General features: G+C 40.1%; 2 protein-coding genes across 3 annotated transcripts in view; both read left to right on the plus strand.

The window, feature by feature from the left end:
- TSGA13 (testis specific 13) overlaps positions 1 to 4,757 on the plus strand; it is a 41,799-nt gene extending 37,042 nt beyond the window's left edge. The window contains exons 5-7 of the mRNA XM_037837745.1: positions 1,301 to 1,443; positions 1,883 to 2,010; positions 4,588 to 4,757. Coding sequence (XP_037693673.1) covers positions 1,301 to 1,443; positions 1,883 to 2,010; positions 4,588 to 4,757 — 441 coding nt within the window. The remainder of the gene's footprint in view (positions 1 to 1,300; positions 1,444 to 1,882; positions 2,011 to 4,587) is intronic.
- Positions 4,758 to 5,112: 355 nt separating this feature from the next.
- The window catches only part of COPG2 (COPI coat complex subunit gamma 2), a 263,073-nt gene continuing 250,663 nt past the window's right edge, over positions 5,113 to 17,522 (plus strand). For both annotated transcript variants that reach the window (XM_037836145.1, XM_037836146.1), the window contains exons 1-4: positions 5,113 to 5,220; positions 6,420 to 6,472; positions 7,000 to 7,080; positions 9,570 to 9,641. In XM_037836145.1, the coding sequence (XP_037692073.1) occupies positions 5,184 to 5,220; positions 6,420 to 6,472; positions 7,000 to 7,080; positions 9,570 to 9,641 (243 nt within the window). In that variant the 5' untranslated portion in view covers positions 5,113 to 5,183. The remainder of the gene's footprint in view (positions 5,221 to 6,419; positions 6,473 to 6,999; positions 7,081 to 9,569; positions 9,642 to 17,522) is intronic.

Genomic DNA, 17,522 nt, shown 5'->3' on the forward strand with positions numbered 1-17,522 from the left:
AAAAGCCAATCCATTTCTGATATTTTGCTTAATGGCAGCATTAGCAAACTGGAACAGCATCCCATTCCATAGACAGTTTGGCAGTTCCCCAGAAAGTTAAGTATACAAATACCATATGACCTGGCAAACCCACTTCTAGGTATATATCCAGAAGAATTGAAAGCAGGGACTCAAACATCTATTTGCACTCCAACGTTTACAGTGGCATTATTCACAATTGCCAAAAGACAGAAGCAGTACAAGTGTGCATCAACCAATGAATGGATAAATAAAATGTGGTATATCACACAATGGAACATTATTCAGCCCTAAAAAGGAATGAAGTTCTCATACATGTGAGAATATGGATGAACCTTGAAGACATCATTTTGGGTGAAATAAGCCAGACACAAACAGACAAATATTGTATGATCTCAGTGATATGAAATAATTAGAATAAGCAAACACATTGAGTCAGAATCTAGAACATAGGTTACCAGGGTACAGGGTGGGGGTAGCTAATATTGAGTTACAGCTTAAAATGTACATAGTTTCTATTTGGGATGATGGAAAAGTTTTGGCAATAGATGGTGGTGATGGTAGCACAACATGGTGAACATAATTAACAGCACTGAATTATATATTTGAATGTGGTTAAAAGGGGGAAACTTTGGGTTGTATGTGTTACTAGAATAGAATTAAAAAAAAAAAAATCCATAGACCTCACACCACCAACAGTGAACCCTAAATTAAACCACGGACTATAGTTAATAGTATAGTTATAAAAATGTGCTTTTTCATCAGTTGTAACAAACGTGCCACACCAATGTAAGATATTAATAATAGGGTGGTATATGGGAACCTTGTTTATGCATGATTTTCTGTAAACCCACAACTTCTCTAATGAAAAAACATCACAAACAAAACATCCCATTCCAGGCAGAGAGTGGCATGTGGATGAAGCAGCTGTCTCCGAGAAAGGAAGGTACAGCCCCTTGGATCTGTTTCTCAATTAATTACCCAATTTTTTATTTCCCATGCAATTCATTGATTGAATCCTCAAAAATGGGTTAACTCCCTATGCCATTCACTACACAGGGCCAGTGGGCAAGCTCAATCAATTACTCTGAAAACTGACCAAGCTTTGGACAAGTCATCTGAAACAGATAGGAGCTATGCCACTCAAGAAAACGCTTTCTCTGGTTCTGGTTTCTGAGTCTCCACTTCACTATCTGACAGGTTTTGTTGCATCATTTTAGGGGAATTGGAACTTTGTCCAGGAACTCCCTCACTTGCTGTTCTGTTCTTCCCTCTACTGTAGGAAAGTCATTATCAGCAAAAACCCATTGAAAACTTCTGCCTGCCCCTGATGCTTCAAAAAAAAAAGTTAAGAGCTGAGCTGAAACCAACCTTCCCGGTGACACTGTTGGACAATTCTACATCCAAGCGAGAACAATGGTTTAGGTGAAACCCTGGTTCTTCCTGTACCTACTTTCTTTCCTATCTTTTTCTCATTCGTGTTACTCTTTTCAGTACAATTTAACACTTTTTGATAGTAGGGAATACGTACAATTGTATAGCAATAAGACACAGGTTCCCTACATGACCCCCAACCTCATTTATACTCTAACTAAAGAGAAACAGTAATGCAAAGCAGAGCAGACTATAGCTGGTTTGGAGAAAAGGGAGGAAGGTTCTAGAGTTCCTCCAAAAGGTTTTGCAGTGCTAGGTTCTAGAAGCATCCCTTGCCACTGAAAAATACTCCCACTCTCTTCCAGTCAATATCCTCTAGTCATTGTCCTTTCTTCTCCCACAGAATCTGTGAAAATGTAACTGACTTTAAAGTGACTGTTTCCATTAATCTCTTCCCCTAGGATCTACTAAATGAACTTTCTTTGTTAAGGTTTTCCACTGACGATGATTTCAAGAGTGAAGGGAAGTACTCAAAGGTCTATGCTTTAAGGAACCAGAAAAAAATGTACCCTCAGCTCACCTTTGCTCCAATCTGTAAAAGAGAAATGAAGAAAGATGGTAAGTTCCTCTCTTTTAAAGCAATGGCTTACTAGATTGAGATATGGGATGGACGTAGAACCTATGGAGACAGGAGATATCGAAGAATCAACACCTCATGGTGATACTGAAGACTATTTTTATCTTGTAGCTCGAAGCTAGGAACTGATGAAGGCTCAAGTGGTGCTAGGCTTTGGACCCTGTTTATATTCTCAAGTTTCAGGAAAGCTCTTGCATAGCATTTACCAAGCTACATCATCTACCACTTTAATAGGCTTGCTTTGCCATCAATGCATTATTTGTCCCATTACTTAGTATTTTTTTAAGAGGATTTTTTTTCTTGATTCTTGTCCTAAGCAATACTGACATCATGGATTTGATATACTAATTATATATATTTTTTCTGACACACATTAAATCAAATTCATAATAAATTTTAAAATGTTTATCTAGGTATCACCTGAAACTATCCAGTGGTATGCATATCACACTTTGGGGGAAACTGAACTAGAAAGGTCAGAGGATAAATTTGTGAGTCTTGGAGATCCACAAGTCTTTTTGGGGTAGGGGAAGGGCATGGGGTGGAAAGGGTTTGGGATAAGGTTGTGTGAAAGTGGGTACAATAATGCTCCTCACATATTATTATTCTTTCAGTGTTTATGGGGGGTACCTACTAGGTGTTGGATACTGGCAAGCACCAATAATCACACTTCTAGTATGTGAGACAGATAAACCAAGTCATGAAGGGCATAGTCCATTACATAAATGAAGGCTTGCATTTCATCCAGTAAGCAACTGAGACCCATTGAAGGATTTCAGAGTACTGAATACACATTTGTTTATTTGAAGTATAATTGATGGGTCCCTAAACTTACCAACTTATGGCTTCAAGATAAGGTTCATTTTCTCCTACTGGGTCTCTCAAGCAATTTCTGAGACTTTCTAAGGTATGCTTACCTGTTTGAGAAAACCATCCTGTGATTACCTAACACCTCTTCTTGTATCCTCAGCCTAAATAGTCACAGTTCCAGAGGTCTGAGTCATAGCAAACCACTGCCTGACTGGCTTTTTCAAGCCTCTCTGCTCCTCCTGTACCTGTTCGTCACCACCCCCCACCCCCACCCATTGCCTCTCCCCTATATACAGCTAAAACCAAGGTGGAGTGATCCACAAACCTTCATGGGTATGGAGGAAAGTTAGAGAACAGCAGTGAGTGATTTATCTTGCACTAAAGGGGCTACGCTAAGGCTCAGTCACAAACCCAACCTCAGTTCCTTCATATTTCCCAGCAGGCTTCCAGCAAATTATCTGTTCTTGGGAATCTCCTGGCTTGTTGACACTATCTCTACCTAGGTTCCTGAGACACTTTGCCCAAGGAAGAGGAAGAGATGCCCTCCTTCCCCATAGCCTCTTTATTTTCAGCCCTCAAATAAATGACAGTGGGAATATCTACTTTCTTCAAGGGAAACTCTACCTGCTAAGTATATCTGGATATCATAAGCTAGATAAGGCAAACATATTAGCTGATAGTACAGTTAGTAAAATCTGAGTTAAATCTTAGATGATACCATATGTAGGATATCAACAGTTAAGTTTAAATTCATATTTGAGGAAAGGAATTTCTCTACTTTGCAAGGGCACAATCTTATTAGGGATATGCACAATTTACATTTTAAACAGAACACTAAATATCTCAGTCTGCAGCACCTACTAAACTTACGGTGACTTTACAGTTTTTCTAAAGAAAAATGAGTGGACACTTGCTTTACTTATGTACCTAAAGGACCCATTATAGTGCTTTTCCTAAACAATCTTTGTGAAGTTGAACCAATATCTCTACTTGTAGGGAAGAGATTGTTAGTAAATTCCTGCCCCCAATAATGTTCCACGTTTGACAGGCATGCAAATAAAGAACACATAGAGAATGGTTTAGATGGGAGCCAGAAAGTCAGTATGGAGGTTGTCCAAGAAACAGATGATGAGGACCTGTGCTAAGATGATAGCAGTAGAGATTAGGGAACAGATTCAAGGGATATTCAAAAGGTATACTGCATCAAAAAGTGGGGAGGGACTGGAAGAAGAAAATCCCGCAATGAAAGCTTCCAAAGGACTGAGAGAAGTTGAAAGAGAATCTGGATAAAAAGTGATGCTAAAAAAAAGTGATAATAAAAAGTGATAAAAGTGATGCTGCTGAAGCCAAAGATAGAAAAAAAGTCTCTTAGTTACTCTCAGACAAAAGAACTGGAAACCAACATACACTTTAGGAAAAGGCTAAGAGGGTCATGAATACACAAGTGAATGCAAATTAACTTATTAAAAGTTACTTAACTGTCAATACGGTTGACGGTGGAATAATCTGAAAGGGGAGGAAAAGATCAAGAAGTCTAAACTGGCAGTGTGTTTAAACCAGGTTTTGATGAAGGGTAGGAATCCAGGATTACAAAGACTGGGAAAGGTCCTCCACGGTCCCAAATCTATCCCCTCGCTAAGAGTAAAGACCAGCTTTCCGGACCCTACAAGTCTCTTTCATACTTCACATTCCTTCTGGACCCTCTGGATACGCACATTCACCTAACGGTGCCCTGTGCTCTGTTGCAGTTTCCAAGAAGCCAGTGAGTGAAATGCCGACTTCCAAGGTGATTTGGGAACCACTAACCCTTTCATCGCTCCTGGAAGAGAAGCCCACTCGAATTGTGCCAGGAAACAGAGCCTTCCTCAATGGAAGGGTCCCGCAGTGGATTATAAAATCTGCCACTGCCGTTAAGTGAAAAACTCTTCAGGCCCCCCACCTCGCACTCCAGAGACTGAGGGGGCCCGCAAAGACGCCATCGAGTGCATGCTAACCAAATAAAATCACATTCCTGCTTGCCCTGGGCGTGGGCTGCCAAGTCGCTGACAAAGTGGGCCGGCGAACCCCTCGCTGCGACCTCTCGGGCTCTGTCTGGGACACCAGCCCCTCTCCGCGCCTCCTCCTGAGAAGGGAAGGAGGAGAGGGCGTGGCCGTGGCCGGGGGTTGGGGGGAAGAGCGGCAGCTGACAGACGGGGTGGGAGGGCGGACCTTCTCCCGGAGTGACGGGCGAACAGCCCAACAGGCTTTGAGATCACGGTGCCGGCCTTCCTGCAGCCTCTTCCGCTTGCCGGCTGCGGCGCCTTGAATTGTTGCGGTGGGTCTGGGCGCTGGGAAGTCGTCCAACATGATTAAAAAATTCGACAAGAAGGACGAGGAGTCTGGTACGCGCTGGGCTTTTTATGGCCACCTACTGGGGGCCCCTTCCTCCGTGTCCCGCCACCTGCTTTCTTGGACTGCGGACCTGGGGGCGGGGCGTGGGTACCCGTGTGCGAGGGGCCGGAGTTTGCGCCCAGCCCCTCCCCTCCGCTCCAGCCGGGGTCCCTGCCAGTAGCCCCTCCCCCGGGCGCCGGAGCTTCTCCTTGGGTAGCTGAGTCGTGCGCTCGCGGCGCAGGCGCCCGCGCGCAGCCTCGTTCCCTGCCGCCCGTGCGCCACTTGAGGGTTCTCAGTGGCCCCGCCCGCCCTCGCCCCCTAGGTGCTCGCCCCCCTGCGGCGTAGCCCCTCCGAGCCTCCTCCGTCCTGCTGCGCTGGCGTGGGTTGCCTGGAGAGGGGGCGCGCCCATGGCAGGTGGCGGGCGGAGTGAGTGTGCGTGTTTAAGAGGCCCAGGGTGTTGGAAGTAGTGTTGGGCCCAGAGTGGGAGCCCCTTGTTTTTGGGTCTGGGATCTACTGGACGGTGTATGTGTTACGTAAAGTTTGAGGTGTTTTACACCCTATAGTCCTCTCTGGGACCTTGCTCTTGTCTGCTTCCCAAGGGGCAAGACAGCGCCATAGTACAAAGCTCGCTCCATGCTGTGGCACCCAGAAGTGAGTTTGGTCTTGATAACTCGTCTTTGAACCGGTGGAAATAGGGACGATGCCAAGCGACCCCAAAACCAGCATTCAGTGTTTGATAGCCATTCTCTCCAAGCATGGTAGAGGGCTGAGTTAACCTCCATGATCCCTTTCAGTTTTTAAGTTTATATGATTCTCTCCTAAATTATTCGTTTCTGTCTCTCAGTAAATGTTATAAGCACATAAAATAGTGCTTGCCTTTAGGGAGATCAAAGTGCTTTACCATAATCTCATTACTCTTAGTGGTGGAAATGACAGATATTTGTATCATTCATGTAAAAAGAGGGAAGGGAAAGAAGACACCTCCCATAAAAGAGAAGTCTAATATCTTACAATAAAGCAAGAATCAAAATAATTTTATTCAATTTATATGCATATTAGTTAACGATTAGTAATGATTATTACTGCGTTATCCAAGTGGTCACCTCACTTTAGGTGCGGTTTCCCGAGTGCTCAATATCCTTCTGTTGAATGTAAATAAGTTTATGTAGGAGAGTTAATAAAGATTTTTTTTTTTTTTTTAATAATGTAGGTAGTGGTTCCAATCCTTTTCAGCATCTGGAGAAGAGTGCTGTTTTACAGGAGGTATGGCTTGGGACTATACTATGCTCTTTCTTACCTATTCTGATTTAGAATTGTGGGCATATAACCCCTGGGATGTTGTGATAAGGCCATCCAAAATAAGTCAGAATTAAGGAATGTAGCAGAGTTCAGAGAATATAGACTCAAAAGAAAAGGAAGGGGAGTTAAATGCCATAAGAGTGTCTAGAGCTTATAGAAATGCACAGGCATGCAGGCTCTGTTATGTGTCGGGAATTTTAAATAAAATGTCATAAGAGGTGTTTGGCGCAAGGTTATTGAAGTTATAGGTATTAAGCTTTTTGTATCCATATGTTGTAGATAAACATTGTAATTCTTAACAGCTACAGCTCATAAAGTTAAGTAGTAGACTTAAAGGAATGAATTAGAAAGTATAGAATAGGAATATCAAGGTCACATCTAATAATTATCATATAATAAATTGAAAACAGGGCCATTAACATTATTTGGACATTGTGATTAAAATATATAATCTCAATTTTATTAAAGCTGTTTTTTTTGTAATTCCATAGGCTCGTATATTCAATGAAACTCCCATCAATCCAAGAAGATGTTTGCATATTCTTACCAAGATTCTTTACTTACTCAACCAGGTAAATTATTTTGACTTTCCTCAAATTTGTGTCTTGGAATAAAAATATATACCATGCAGTGAAGTACTTTTTGGAAAGTAGAATTATTTATTTATTAAAAATTCATTAAGTTTTAAATCTACAATGTTTGATTATCATACTAATATGTAAAATGTCTTGAGGACAGGGACTATGACATATACTTCTTTTGTATTCTTGAGGTACTAAGCTAGCTATGCATATAGTAGATTCTGAATTTGTTACTGATTTGAATTTAGCAAGTGTTAATGTTAGAACATGCTGTTTACATTTATTCAGAGGTTTTTATGTATAGTGCAAATTCTTAGACAAATTCCAGATATATTTTGCTCTTCTTTTTTTTTTTTTTTTTTTTTTTTGTAGATTAGACCATAGCTTTGATTTTAATCATTGCTTTGCCTTGTAATATTTAGATTTGTATTTACTATCCCTAATTCACTGTTAACTAGCAGTGTGATTCTGGGCAAGTAACTTAACTGTTTTGCTCCTTAATTTCCTTTTCTGTAAGTCAGGATCATGATAATACCTGTTTTATAAAGTAGTAATGATTAAATGAGATAATAAATGTAAAGCACTGAGAGTAGTGCTCAACACATAGTATGCATTCAGAAATAGTTTTCATTCAGTCATTCAGCAAATATTTATTGCATGTCTCTATGTTCTATGCACTGTTCTAGGTACTGGGCATAGAGCAGACACAATCAACACAAAAATTTGCTCTCATAGAATTTAGATTCTGCTTGCTATTATTATTGTTTATTATGTTTTTTCTCAGGCTTTTTTTTTTTTGCCTCAGACTAATAAAATTTCATGAAATACCTAGGCAGTTAGAAAAATGTGATTTTGTTTCTTAGATTCATGCACACACACTTATCTTGGGTGGTTTAAATATGGTGCTAAGAAGACTATGGTTTCCAATTTGAATTCCTTGTGAATATTTTATTTTTACTCTGAATCATGATTGAAGACATCATCTAGAGACTTAATACGTGTGTATTATGCAAATACAGACTGAATGACAGGCACATACTTTTAAATAAAATGTATCTGTTTGCTGACATCGTGTCCCCGCAGCATTTTAAAAACCTGGAAGGCAAAGTCAGTTTAATGTAACTTTATATGGGACACATAATGTCCAAGTTGGCTAAATCCATTATATAAGCAGAGTTTTGAGTCATTGAAGTTGGTTCAGAGTAGCATATACTTTTATATTGGCCGGTACCTCTTTGATGGGGCAATTCATGTTGAAACAGTTAATTATCTTTATAAGGAAATTAACAAGCACAGTATGAACTGTAAACACAGTTAACTATATAAAAAAATTGGGAACCTTAGTTTTATCCTTTGCCTAGTTCTTGGTAGAACTTCATGGAAAAATATTTCAAATTTTTATCAGAATTGACATATCCATATGTCCTGAAAGAACATGGGGATTTAGGATTACCAATGTGACTGAAAAGTGCATGGACTGGTAGGTGTTCAGTAATATTTATGAAAGGAAGTGAGAATCTCTTTCTGATGAGCAAGATGGATACTCTGATTTAAGTAATTGTAAACTCTTACTATACTTTGCCTTTCATCTTAAACTTTCAGTGTTTTTCATTAAAATTTTTTATTCTTACAATTCTTATATAGATGACAAATAAATTGAGGACTAATTATATTTTATGTGAAATCTGAAGCTCTGAAAAGTGATTGAGTCTAACATATAGGATTGCTTTCAATGAAGAAATTAAATATTGAAATAGTAACATTTCAGGAAGTGTGTGATCTGTAATGTTTTGAATACTAGTAAAAAAGGTTATCTAAGACCTTGCTACTCAAAAGTACGATCCCAGATCCAGTAACATCTGAATCAGAATCTGCATTCTGGCAAGATCCCCAAATGATTTGTTGTGAAGCTGTGATCTAAAACATGTTTTTAGAGGCCTTTCCCAGTAGTTTGAGATCTATAATCTGCTTTCTCAGCCTTATTTTGTATATGATGAAGCTGTTTGCTGCCCTTTTGGTTGGTCCCAGTTTTGCTGGGATTAATAGGTTGTTCATTGGAGTGTAATATTTATAATGCTCCTGTGATATTGCCAGGCATTGTGTTGGGCATTGGATTATAGAAATGTTAAGGTATGATCTCTGCTCTTAGTGTAACAATAACATCCTATTCTGATTAGAAACTCTACTTGCTATCATTTTTTGCTTCCTTGTAATCCACAGTTCTTCAGGGAAATTAAAACAGTTTTGGCTAAAATATTAGAAACGAGTATTCTGGAACTTTCATAGCATGAAGTGTGTTACTGAATTATTTTGAATAAGGAGTAGATAGACATGTGCAGTTATAAATTAAAAATCAGAAAAGTAGCAAGGAGGCAGAAAGTTTACAGAGAGTTTTTTTCTGACTTTTGAATGATTGTTCAGAAATTCATTAAAGAGAAATTCCTCATTTTTTAAAACAAATTGTTTTAAATTTTACTTAGGGTGAACACTTTGGAACTACTGAAGCCACAGAAGCCTTCTTTGCAATGACTCGATTGTTTCAATCTAATGATGTAAGTCTTTTTTATTCTTTTAGGCTGAAATGCCGTCTTTTATTTGTTTTCCTCGGGGAATTTAGAGTGTTACAAATTAAGAAGGTTGCTTAAAATGCCGAATATTACTTACAAATGCTCATAAAGGACATGTGAAAATGAAAACATATAGAATAAAGCTGTTCACCCATGTATCTACCATCCAAGCATAAAAAACTGTTAATATCCAGCTTCTGGTGTGAGACTGCAAAGGTGGGCTGGCATAGAAGTCAGCGACATAGCTAATGCATCTGTAAGTCACCTTTGCTGTTGGACAGCAGGGCTGGCAATTGAGAAGATCTGGTTGTGGAGTGCAGAAGAGAACATGGAGCAGGGAAGAAGAGTGAGGACAAATGAAACCTGCTGGCACCTGTGCATCATTAACCATGATTTTCAGAGCATATTGGCTGCTGCTTTACTTATGTCTTTTAGATATCTTACGGGGAACGGGATTCTGGGAAATGTAGTTTCAGCTTAGCCAAAATGACAGTTCAAAACTACCCCATTCTTCCCTTATCAACTTGGCATTCATGAACATCTCTTTTAATCATATTTAACTTCCAAATAAAGACAGTAGCAAAATTTTTTTTTCAGTTGTGGAAACATATGTACAACCTAAATCTTCCCATTCCATGTCCTCCCTAGCCTTCCATTAGTGGGATTAATCACATTTAGAATGTTGTAATGCTCTTTCCGACCATCCATTACTAGAAATTTCCCTTCAACTCAAACAGCAACCTTACACTCAATTCTTAACTCCCCATTGCCCTTTCCCCCATTTCTCTTAACCCAAACTCTACATTTCATCTCTATGGTTATATTCTCTGATAATTTCTTTGTGTTTGCTGTGGGGCTTAAAATTAACCTCTTAAATCCATATCAATCTTGTTTTTCTTTGATACCACCTTCACTTCAATAGGACACATAAACTATGTTCCTATACTCCTCCATTCCCCCACCTTTATATAGTTGTCTAAAATTACATATTTTACATTGAGTTCAAAACCACTGATTTGTCATTAGAGTTTGTGTAATTTATATCATGTAGGAAGTAAATAGTGTAGTTACAGTTCAGAAATTATTGACTTCTATTTGTATTCCATTGTGATTGGAGAATGTGCTTTGAGTATATTCAATTTTTTTTTTTTTTTTTTTTTTTAATTTCTTGAGGCTTGTTTTACGTCCCAGCTTATGGTCCCTTCTGCAGAAAGATCCGTGATCACTAGAGAAAAATGAGTGTCCTGGTGCTTTGGGGTGTAAAGTTCTGTATTTGTCTATTAAAATTCTCTATATCTCTTTCTCCTTTCTTTGTTTCTCTGTTGGTAGGGCTTCCTTTAGAATCTGAAGTAGGGCAGGTCTTTTATTGGCAAAGTCTTTCAGGATTTGTTTGTCTATGAAAAATTTAAGCTCTCCCTCAAATTTGAAGGAGAGTTTTGCTGGATAAAGTATTCTTGGTTAGAAATTTTTCTCTCTCAGAATTTTAAATATGCCATGCCACTGCCTTTTCGCCTCCATGGTGGCCACTGAGTAGTCACTACTTAGTCCTATGTTGTTTCCTTTGTATGTGGTGAATTTCTTTTCTCTTGCTGCTTTCAGAACTTGCTCCTTCTCTTCAGTATTTGAGAGTCTGATCAGAATATGTCTCGGAGTGGGTTTATTTGGATTTATTCTATTTGGAGTTTGCTGGGCATTTATGCTTTGTGTATTTATATTGTGTAGAAGGTTTGGGAAGTTTTCCCTAACAATTTCTTTGAATACTCTTTCTAGACCTTTACCGTTCTCTTCCCCTTCTGGGACACCAATGAGTCTTAAGTTTGGACGTTTTATTTTATCTATCATCTCCCTGAGATCCATTTTGATTTTTTTGATTTTTTTGATTTTTTTCTCCATTCTTTCTTTTGTTCTTTCTTTTTCTGTTCTGTGGACTTCTAGGACACTGAGATGTTGTTCAGCTTCCTCTGGTCTTGTATTGTGAATATCCAGAGTCTTTTTAATTTGACCAACAGTTTCTTTTATTTCCATAAGATCTTCTGTTTTTTATTTACTCTTGTAATGTCTTCTTTATGCTCTTCTAGGGTCTTCTTTATGTCGCTTATATCCTGGGCCATGGTCTTCTTGCTGTCCTTTAAATCCTTTGCCATGTTTTCATTCCTTGATTGTAGTTCTTTGATTAATTGTGCGAGGTACTTTGTCTCTTCTGTAACTTGATTTGTGTGTTTGGAGTTGGATTCTCCATATTGTCTGGTTTTATCATATGCATTGAGATTTTCTGTTGTTTTTGGCCTCTTGGGATTTGCTCTGGTCGACAGGGTTCTTTCAAGTTGTAAAAAAAAAACCTATCTGATTTTTCAGAAACACAGTTTGGTGGCGTACACTTTCTCTAACTAACCAGCAGATGGCGTCTGTGAGTCACCCATACCTCTCAAGTCAGTTCTCCACCTTGTCCCCGCGGTGTGTGGGGAAATGATTCTTGTGGTGTCCAGCCGGAGAACTCAGCCTGGGTGTGTTGCTGGAGCCGTCCGCCCTGAATGCGGGGTGCATGTACGGGTGGCCAGGGAGGAAGGACAGCCTCAATATTCAAATCCCCCTGGTTCCTGGAGACTCAAGGCTGCTGCAAGAGTCCCAGCCTTCATTTCATTTCAGCCCCAGACCCTCTCTCTCGCTGTCCCAAAAACCACCAGACTTGGTATAGCGTCCCTGGGTTCTCTGAGCGGGTCCTCCCGCCCAGCCACGATCCTCCAGGACCTCTGCTGAGGGAATACCATGCTATGTCACCAGTGCGCGCTGTCCCTCAAGGGAAGCCCTGGGCCGCCAGGCCATGCCGGAGCGCTTTCAGCCTGATGCAAAGATGGCCAAATGGGGCATCTCCACACCCCCCTCCTCACACAGTTCTTCCTTCCCAGCTCCGGGACAGCTGGCGGGGCTCTGGGCTGTGTGCACGGTCATGGCCTTTTTATAGGGTACAAAACAGATTCAAAGTAGCACAAAGAGCATGCTGGGAACTGTTCTCAAAAGGAGAAAAAGAATTGGTATCTGCAGATGATGGTATATCATAACTTTGCTTCAAAATCCTAAAGGTCTGCGTTATAGTTAACCTGTAGGAATCTACCAGAGGTTCCATCTGTCATAGATGCTTTAAAAATCGTCACTCTGCTGGGTCCTATGGCCTAAGTGGCACAGAAGCTTACATGGTAGACGGGTCCTGTTGCAGAACCTACTCTTGTTCTGGGACCCACTCAAAACTGGCAGTTTTTTTGAGGCTTTTGAATAAATATGTTGGAGTAGCATGCCCATATAAGGTATGTATTACCTCTCAAACCAAAAGGCCAGGTAGGTGGTGTGCCTCTTTTCTTGTGCTGTCTAGTAATAGCAACTTATCCTTTACCTTGAAAGGGATATCTTGACATGCACTGGACCTCTAGAAATTTCACCAAGGTGAGAGGTGCCTGACTTTTTGTGGGATTTCCCACTCTCTAATACACAAGTATCTTACTGAGGTGTCTAGGGTAGTTGCTAACTCTGCTCAGGTTCTGTCAGCCTGATATCGTTGGGATAGTGGATCAGTGTGGTATCCTTTGGAATAGAGAGGTGATCAAGTCTTTTCAGGCTAGATTATGACAGAAAGTTAGGGAGTTTATTTAGGTCCGAGGTAGGATAATGAAGTTATATTGCCGGCTCTGTCAGCTAAAAAGAAACTGTTTCTGGTGGTCTTTACCAACAGACATAGAAGGAAAATAATATTTGCTAGATCAAGAGCTGCATATCAGGTGCCAGGGGATATGTTTCTGTTCTGGTAGTGAAATCACATCTGAAGTAGCAGCTGTAGTTGGAGTCACCATCTGATTAAGTTTGTGATAATCCAGTGTCATTCTGTAAAAATCCAGCTGTCTTCTGTATGGGCCAAATAGGTAAGTTAAATGGAAATGTGTTATGAATCACCAGTCCTATATCTTTCAAGTCCTTGGGGGTGGCATGAATTTCTGCAGTCCCTCCAGGGGATACAGTATTGTACTATTTTGGTAGGTAAAGCAGGCCCATTGTTTTCCATTTGGCCTTTTCTGCCATAATAATTCTTCCATGGGTCGGGGAACCAATGTAGGGTCTGCCAGTTGCTGAGTTCTGATTATGTTTCCTTGTGCCTAATTAGTCCTTCTGAAATTTGGGAAATAATTACAGGATAGGTTTGAGAACCCACTGGGCTCACTTTGAGACACACCTGAGCTAAAACTTTATTTATCCCCAGACCTCCATAAGCCTCTACTCTGATTAGTGGATCACAGTGGCATTATGAGTCTCCTGGAATTAGTGTCAGTTCAGAGACTGTTTCCAGTGATCTCTGAAAAGTTTGGGGTTGGTTTTGCTTCACAGTGCATAGCCACCCTTGTTGCAGGTTTCTTGGGGGACGTCTGTGAGCAAATATAAGGTATAAATTTTGTTCAAGGAGTTCTAGATCTGTGTACTGGCCCATGTCTGGGAATTAAATGATGGGCTACAACTCTCTATTGGTGGTGATTCAAGTCAGACTTCTTTTTACCGGACCTGGAGCTGAGACTTTAGTTGGCTACTCATGTGTTTCACTCCTATGTATACCACAATCAGTTAGCCAGTGCTAAAGATATCTGTGAGTTAAAGCATTTTGATTACTGCTTTGGCTCTGCTGCCTATTACAATAACCATACCAGCTTTGTCTCTGGCAATTAAGTGCCGTCATTTGGCCCCTGCCTTACCAAGATCTCATTATCCCCTTTGGATTCAGAGCACCCAGTCGATTGTAGCCCTTCCCACTGTGTTTCTTTGCGACAGGGAATAGCCACCTTAGAGCTCTTCAAGGATGCTGGGGCTTCCGTCTTCAACGTATTCTCAAAACTGGTGCTCTGGGACCCTCTTAGGAAACATAGTTAGGGAGTAGGTAAGCCAGTCTTACATAAGAAACCTATTTTAGCATTGCAATCTCCCTAATTCTTTGGATATCTCCCTCTCTTGTATACCACGGAAGCTGTGGCATTTCAGCTTCCTTCAGTGTAGGCCACCTTTGGGTCTAGGTTTCAGTCAATCAACTAAGCAAATTGTTAAATACATTTCTGGACACTCAAGCTAAAACATAGAATCCAGGATATTTGCTTAGTGCAACCTTGTCAACAAATAAGTGTGATCCAACACCCTTAAGATCTGTTCCTGTATATATTTCTCAGCTTTTTGTTGACAAAAGAACCTGGCAGTTCTTCTGGTATGTATTGCGTATCATCACAGATCATATTTTGTGCCTGACCCCCAGAACCTCCTGGGATTTAAGTTTGATTATGTGTTTAGATAATGAAAGGCTATGGAAGGAGGTCCTCAGAAATTCTTCAGTACATTTAGAAACAACCTATTAACTCAATGTACGACTTATTGTTACTGAAGTGTTCTATGGCAGCAACTATGTGGTTATCCAAAGTTTTGTCTTCTGTAGGTTCTTGATTACACTTGCCTACAGATGGTAACTTAAATAGCTATTTTGCCACAGCATGCCATGGACTACCAGTGCCCCTTTCACCAATGGAAGCAGGGTTGTTGATGCTTTTAATCAAATCAGAGAACCAATTTCAGACTCCCATCCTTTAGGTCCTGTTTCCTTTTAATCACTTCCTGCAGCAATAATTTGGGTCAATCAAGAAAGTAGAACTTCTAGAATATTTTGGAATAAGGTATTGAAGGAATTAGACTAGAAAGCTAGGCATTTCCAGTTGTGGAGTGGGCCCACGAATGGGGGTTGGTATGAAAGTCAGTGAAGGCTGCTGCCTCTTTGTAGCTCTGTGATTTTGAAGCCCAAGTGTCTGTTGCTCAAGATCATTGTTGGTCAGAGGGCTAGTAGTTGGGAAGAAGAACAGGGAGAAGGACACAGTGCAGGGAAGAGGACATAGAGTAGGGATGAAACAGAATGACGACGAAGTTGTAGTCTCTAGCACAACAGTTCTCTACTGGGGGCAATTTTGCTCCCCAGGAGACATTTGGCAATGTCTGGAGATAATTTTGATTGCTACAAATGAGGGTGATGGTGTTGGTGGTGGTCGTACTGGCATCTAGTGGGTAGAGGCTGGGGATGCTGCTAAACACCTTGCAGTGCATAGGGCAGCCCCCCCCCCCCCACACACACACAAAGAATTATCTGGCCCAAAGTCAGTAGTGCTCCTCTAGCTTCTAACTTTCAGAACATAATGGATGCCATTTCATTTGTGCCTTCCAGAAGTCATGTAAATTTCACTTTTGGCCATTTAATTTGGAACAGTACAGGGTCGGGGATTCTAGGAAACATAGTTTCAGTCTAGCCAAATTGACAAAGTACTAAACCACCAGAAGAGATATTAGTGTACATGGCATACTGATTTGAATAATCCAGAAGAAAGGGAAATGATGCAGAGGAGGAGGTGATCATTGCTGGAACTGTGCCCATGAGTAGGCAAGAGGGGATGGATTACAGTATACTAGGGAGGGATTTGCTTTAGTTAGTAGGACAGAATAGTTCATTCATAAGAATAGGATGAGGGCAAAATATGAGATGCAATAGACTGATAATTTTTGAGGTAGGGGAGATGGAAATTCTCTTCTGACTTTCATTTTATCATGAAATGGGAAGCAAGTTCATTGGGGAGTGAGGATGGGGAGTGGGTAAGGATTTGTAGGTTCGTATTAAAAGAAGGCATGAAATGGTTTCCTGGGAGAATGGGAGAGTAAAAGGATTAGGAAAAGGTAAGGTTGTTGGACAACACTAAACATCACTTGAAATTAGTGGTCATGAATTTAAAGTATTACCAGGCAGCAGCATGGTGTGTGTTTTTCTCCAGCCATAGGCTGCAGGTTAAGGGATACAAGGGGTAAAGATTGGATTTAATCATGGTTGGGGTTTTTCCAGGTTAGTAAAGAGAGAGAGAAGTTGGAGCAAGGAAGTTGAGTGATTGAAATACTGTCTGGAATCTATGCCTCGTGAGGAGGGAAGTAAGAACGGGGCTAAGTGGGAAAGTAAAAAGTTGGTAGGATCAATGGATTATAGGTGCTTAATGGGGTGAAAAAATACTGGTGTCAGGGTTTTATTTATTTGTACATTTTTTATTGTGAAATTTAACATATACAGAACAGTGATAACTTTCAAAGTATGATTTAAAAAGTAGTTAGAGAGCAAATTTCAAAGAGTGTTATGGGTTACAGTTTCACAATTTCAGTTATTTCCATTATTGTAAAATATAATGTGTATACAGAAAGGTGTTAACTTTCAAAGTACAGCTCAAAAGCAGTTAAATAGGTAATTTAAAAAAATGTTTTGGGTTACAGTTCCGCAGTTTCAGTTTTTTCCTGATTGTGAAATATAAGATATATATAGAAAGGTGATAACTTTCGAAGTACAATTTAATGAGTAGCTATAGAGGAAATTTCAAAGAATGTTTTGGGTTACAATTCTACCATTTCAGTTATTTCTTTCTAGCTATTCTAATAGCCTAGCATCTAATATATATAAATTTGTATAGAGATTCTGTATTTGTAATCCTTTGTTAAATCCTGTCTTGTCTGCTTCTACCCCTTCCACTCATTTAATCACTTTCTCTTTCTTCAGGGGTTTCTAGGCAGTGACCACCCTAACTTGTTCATATTAAAAAGGGGTGTTGACATTATGGGGAGGGAGGTTGCATCTGGTTCTTAAAGAGGCTTTTACCTCGGGGTTTTAGGACTTGTCTGGCATAGGAACACTCTGATGGATTTACGTCTCTGAAAGATAAACTTAGTGAGTGAATCTTTTATAGAGTTTCAGATAGGAACCTAGGTATTTTGGGACTACTGTTGATTAGGGCTTGACATACTGTGGCCGTTTGGGATATCTAGCTGGAGTGT

This window comes from Choloepus didactylus, chromosome 5 (genome assembly GCF_015220235.1).
Source record: "Choloepus didactylus isolate mChoDid1 chromosome 5, mChoDid1.pri, whole genome shotgun sequence".
Classification (NCBI taxonomy): Eukaryota; Metazoa; Chordata; class Mammalia; order Pilosa; family Megalonychidae; genus Choloepus; species Choloepus didactylus.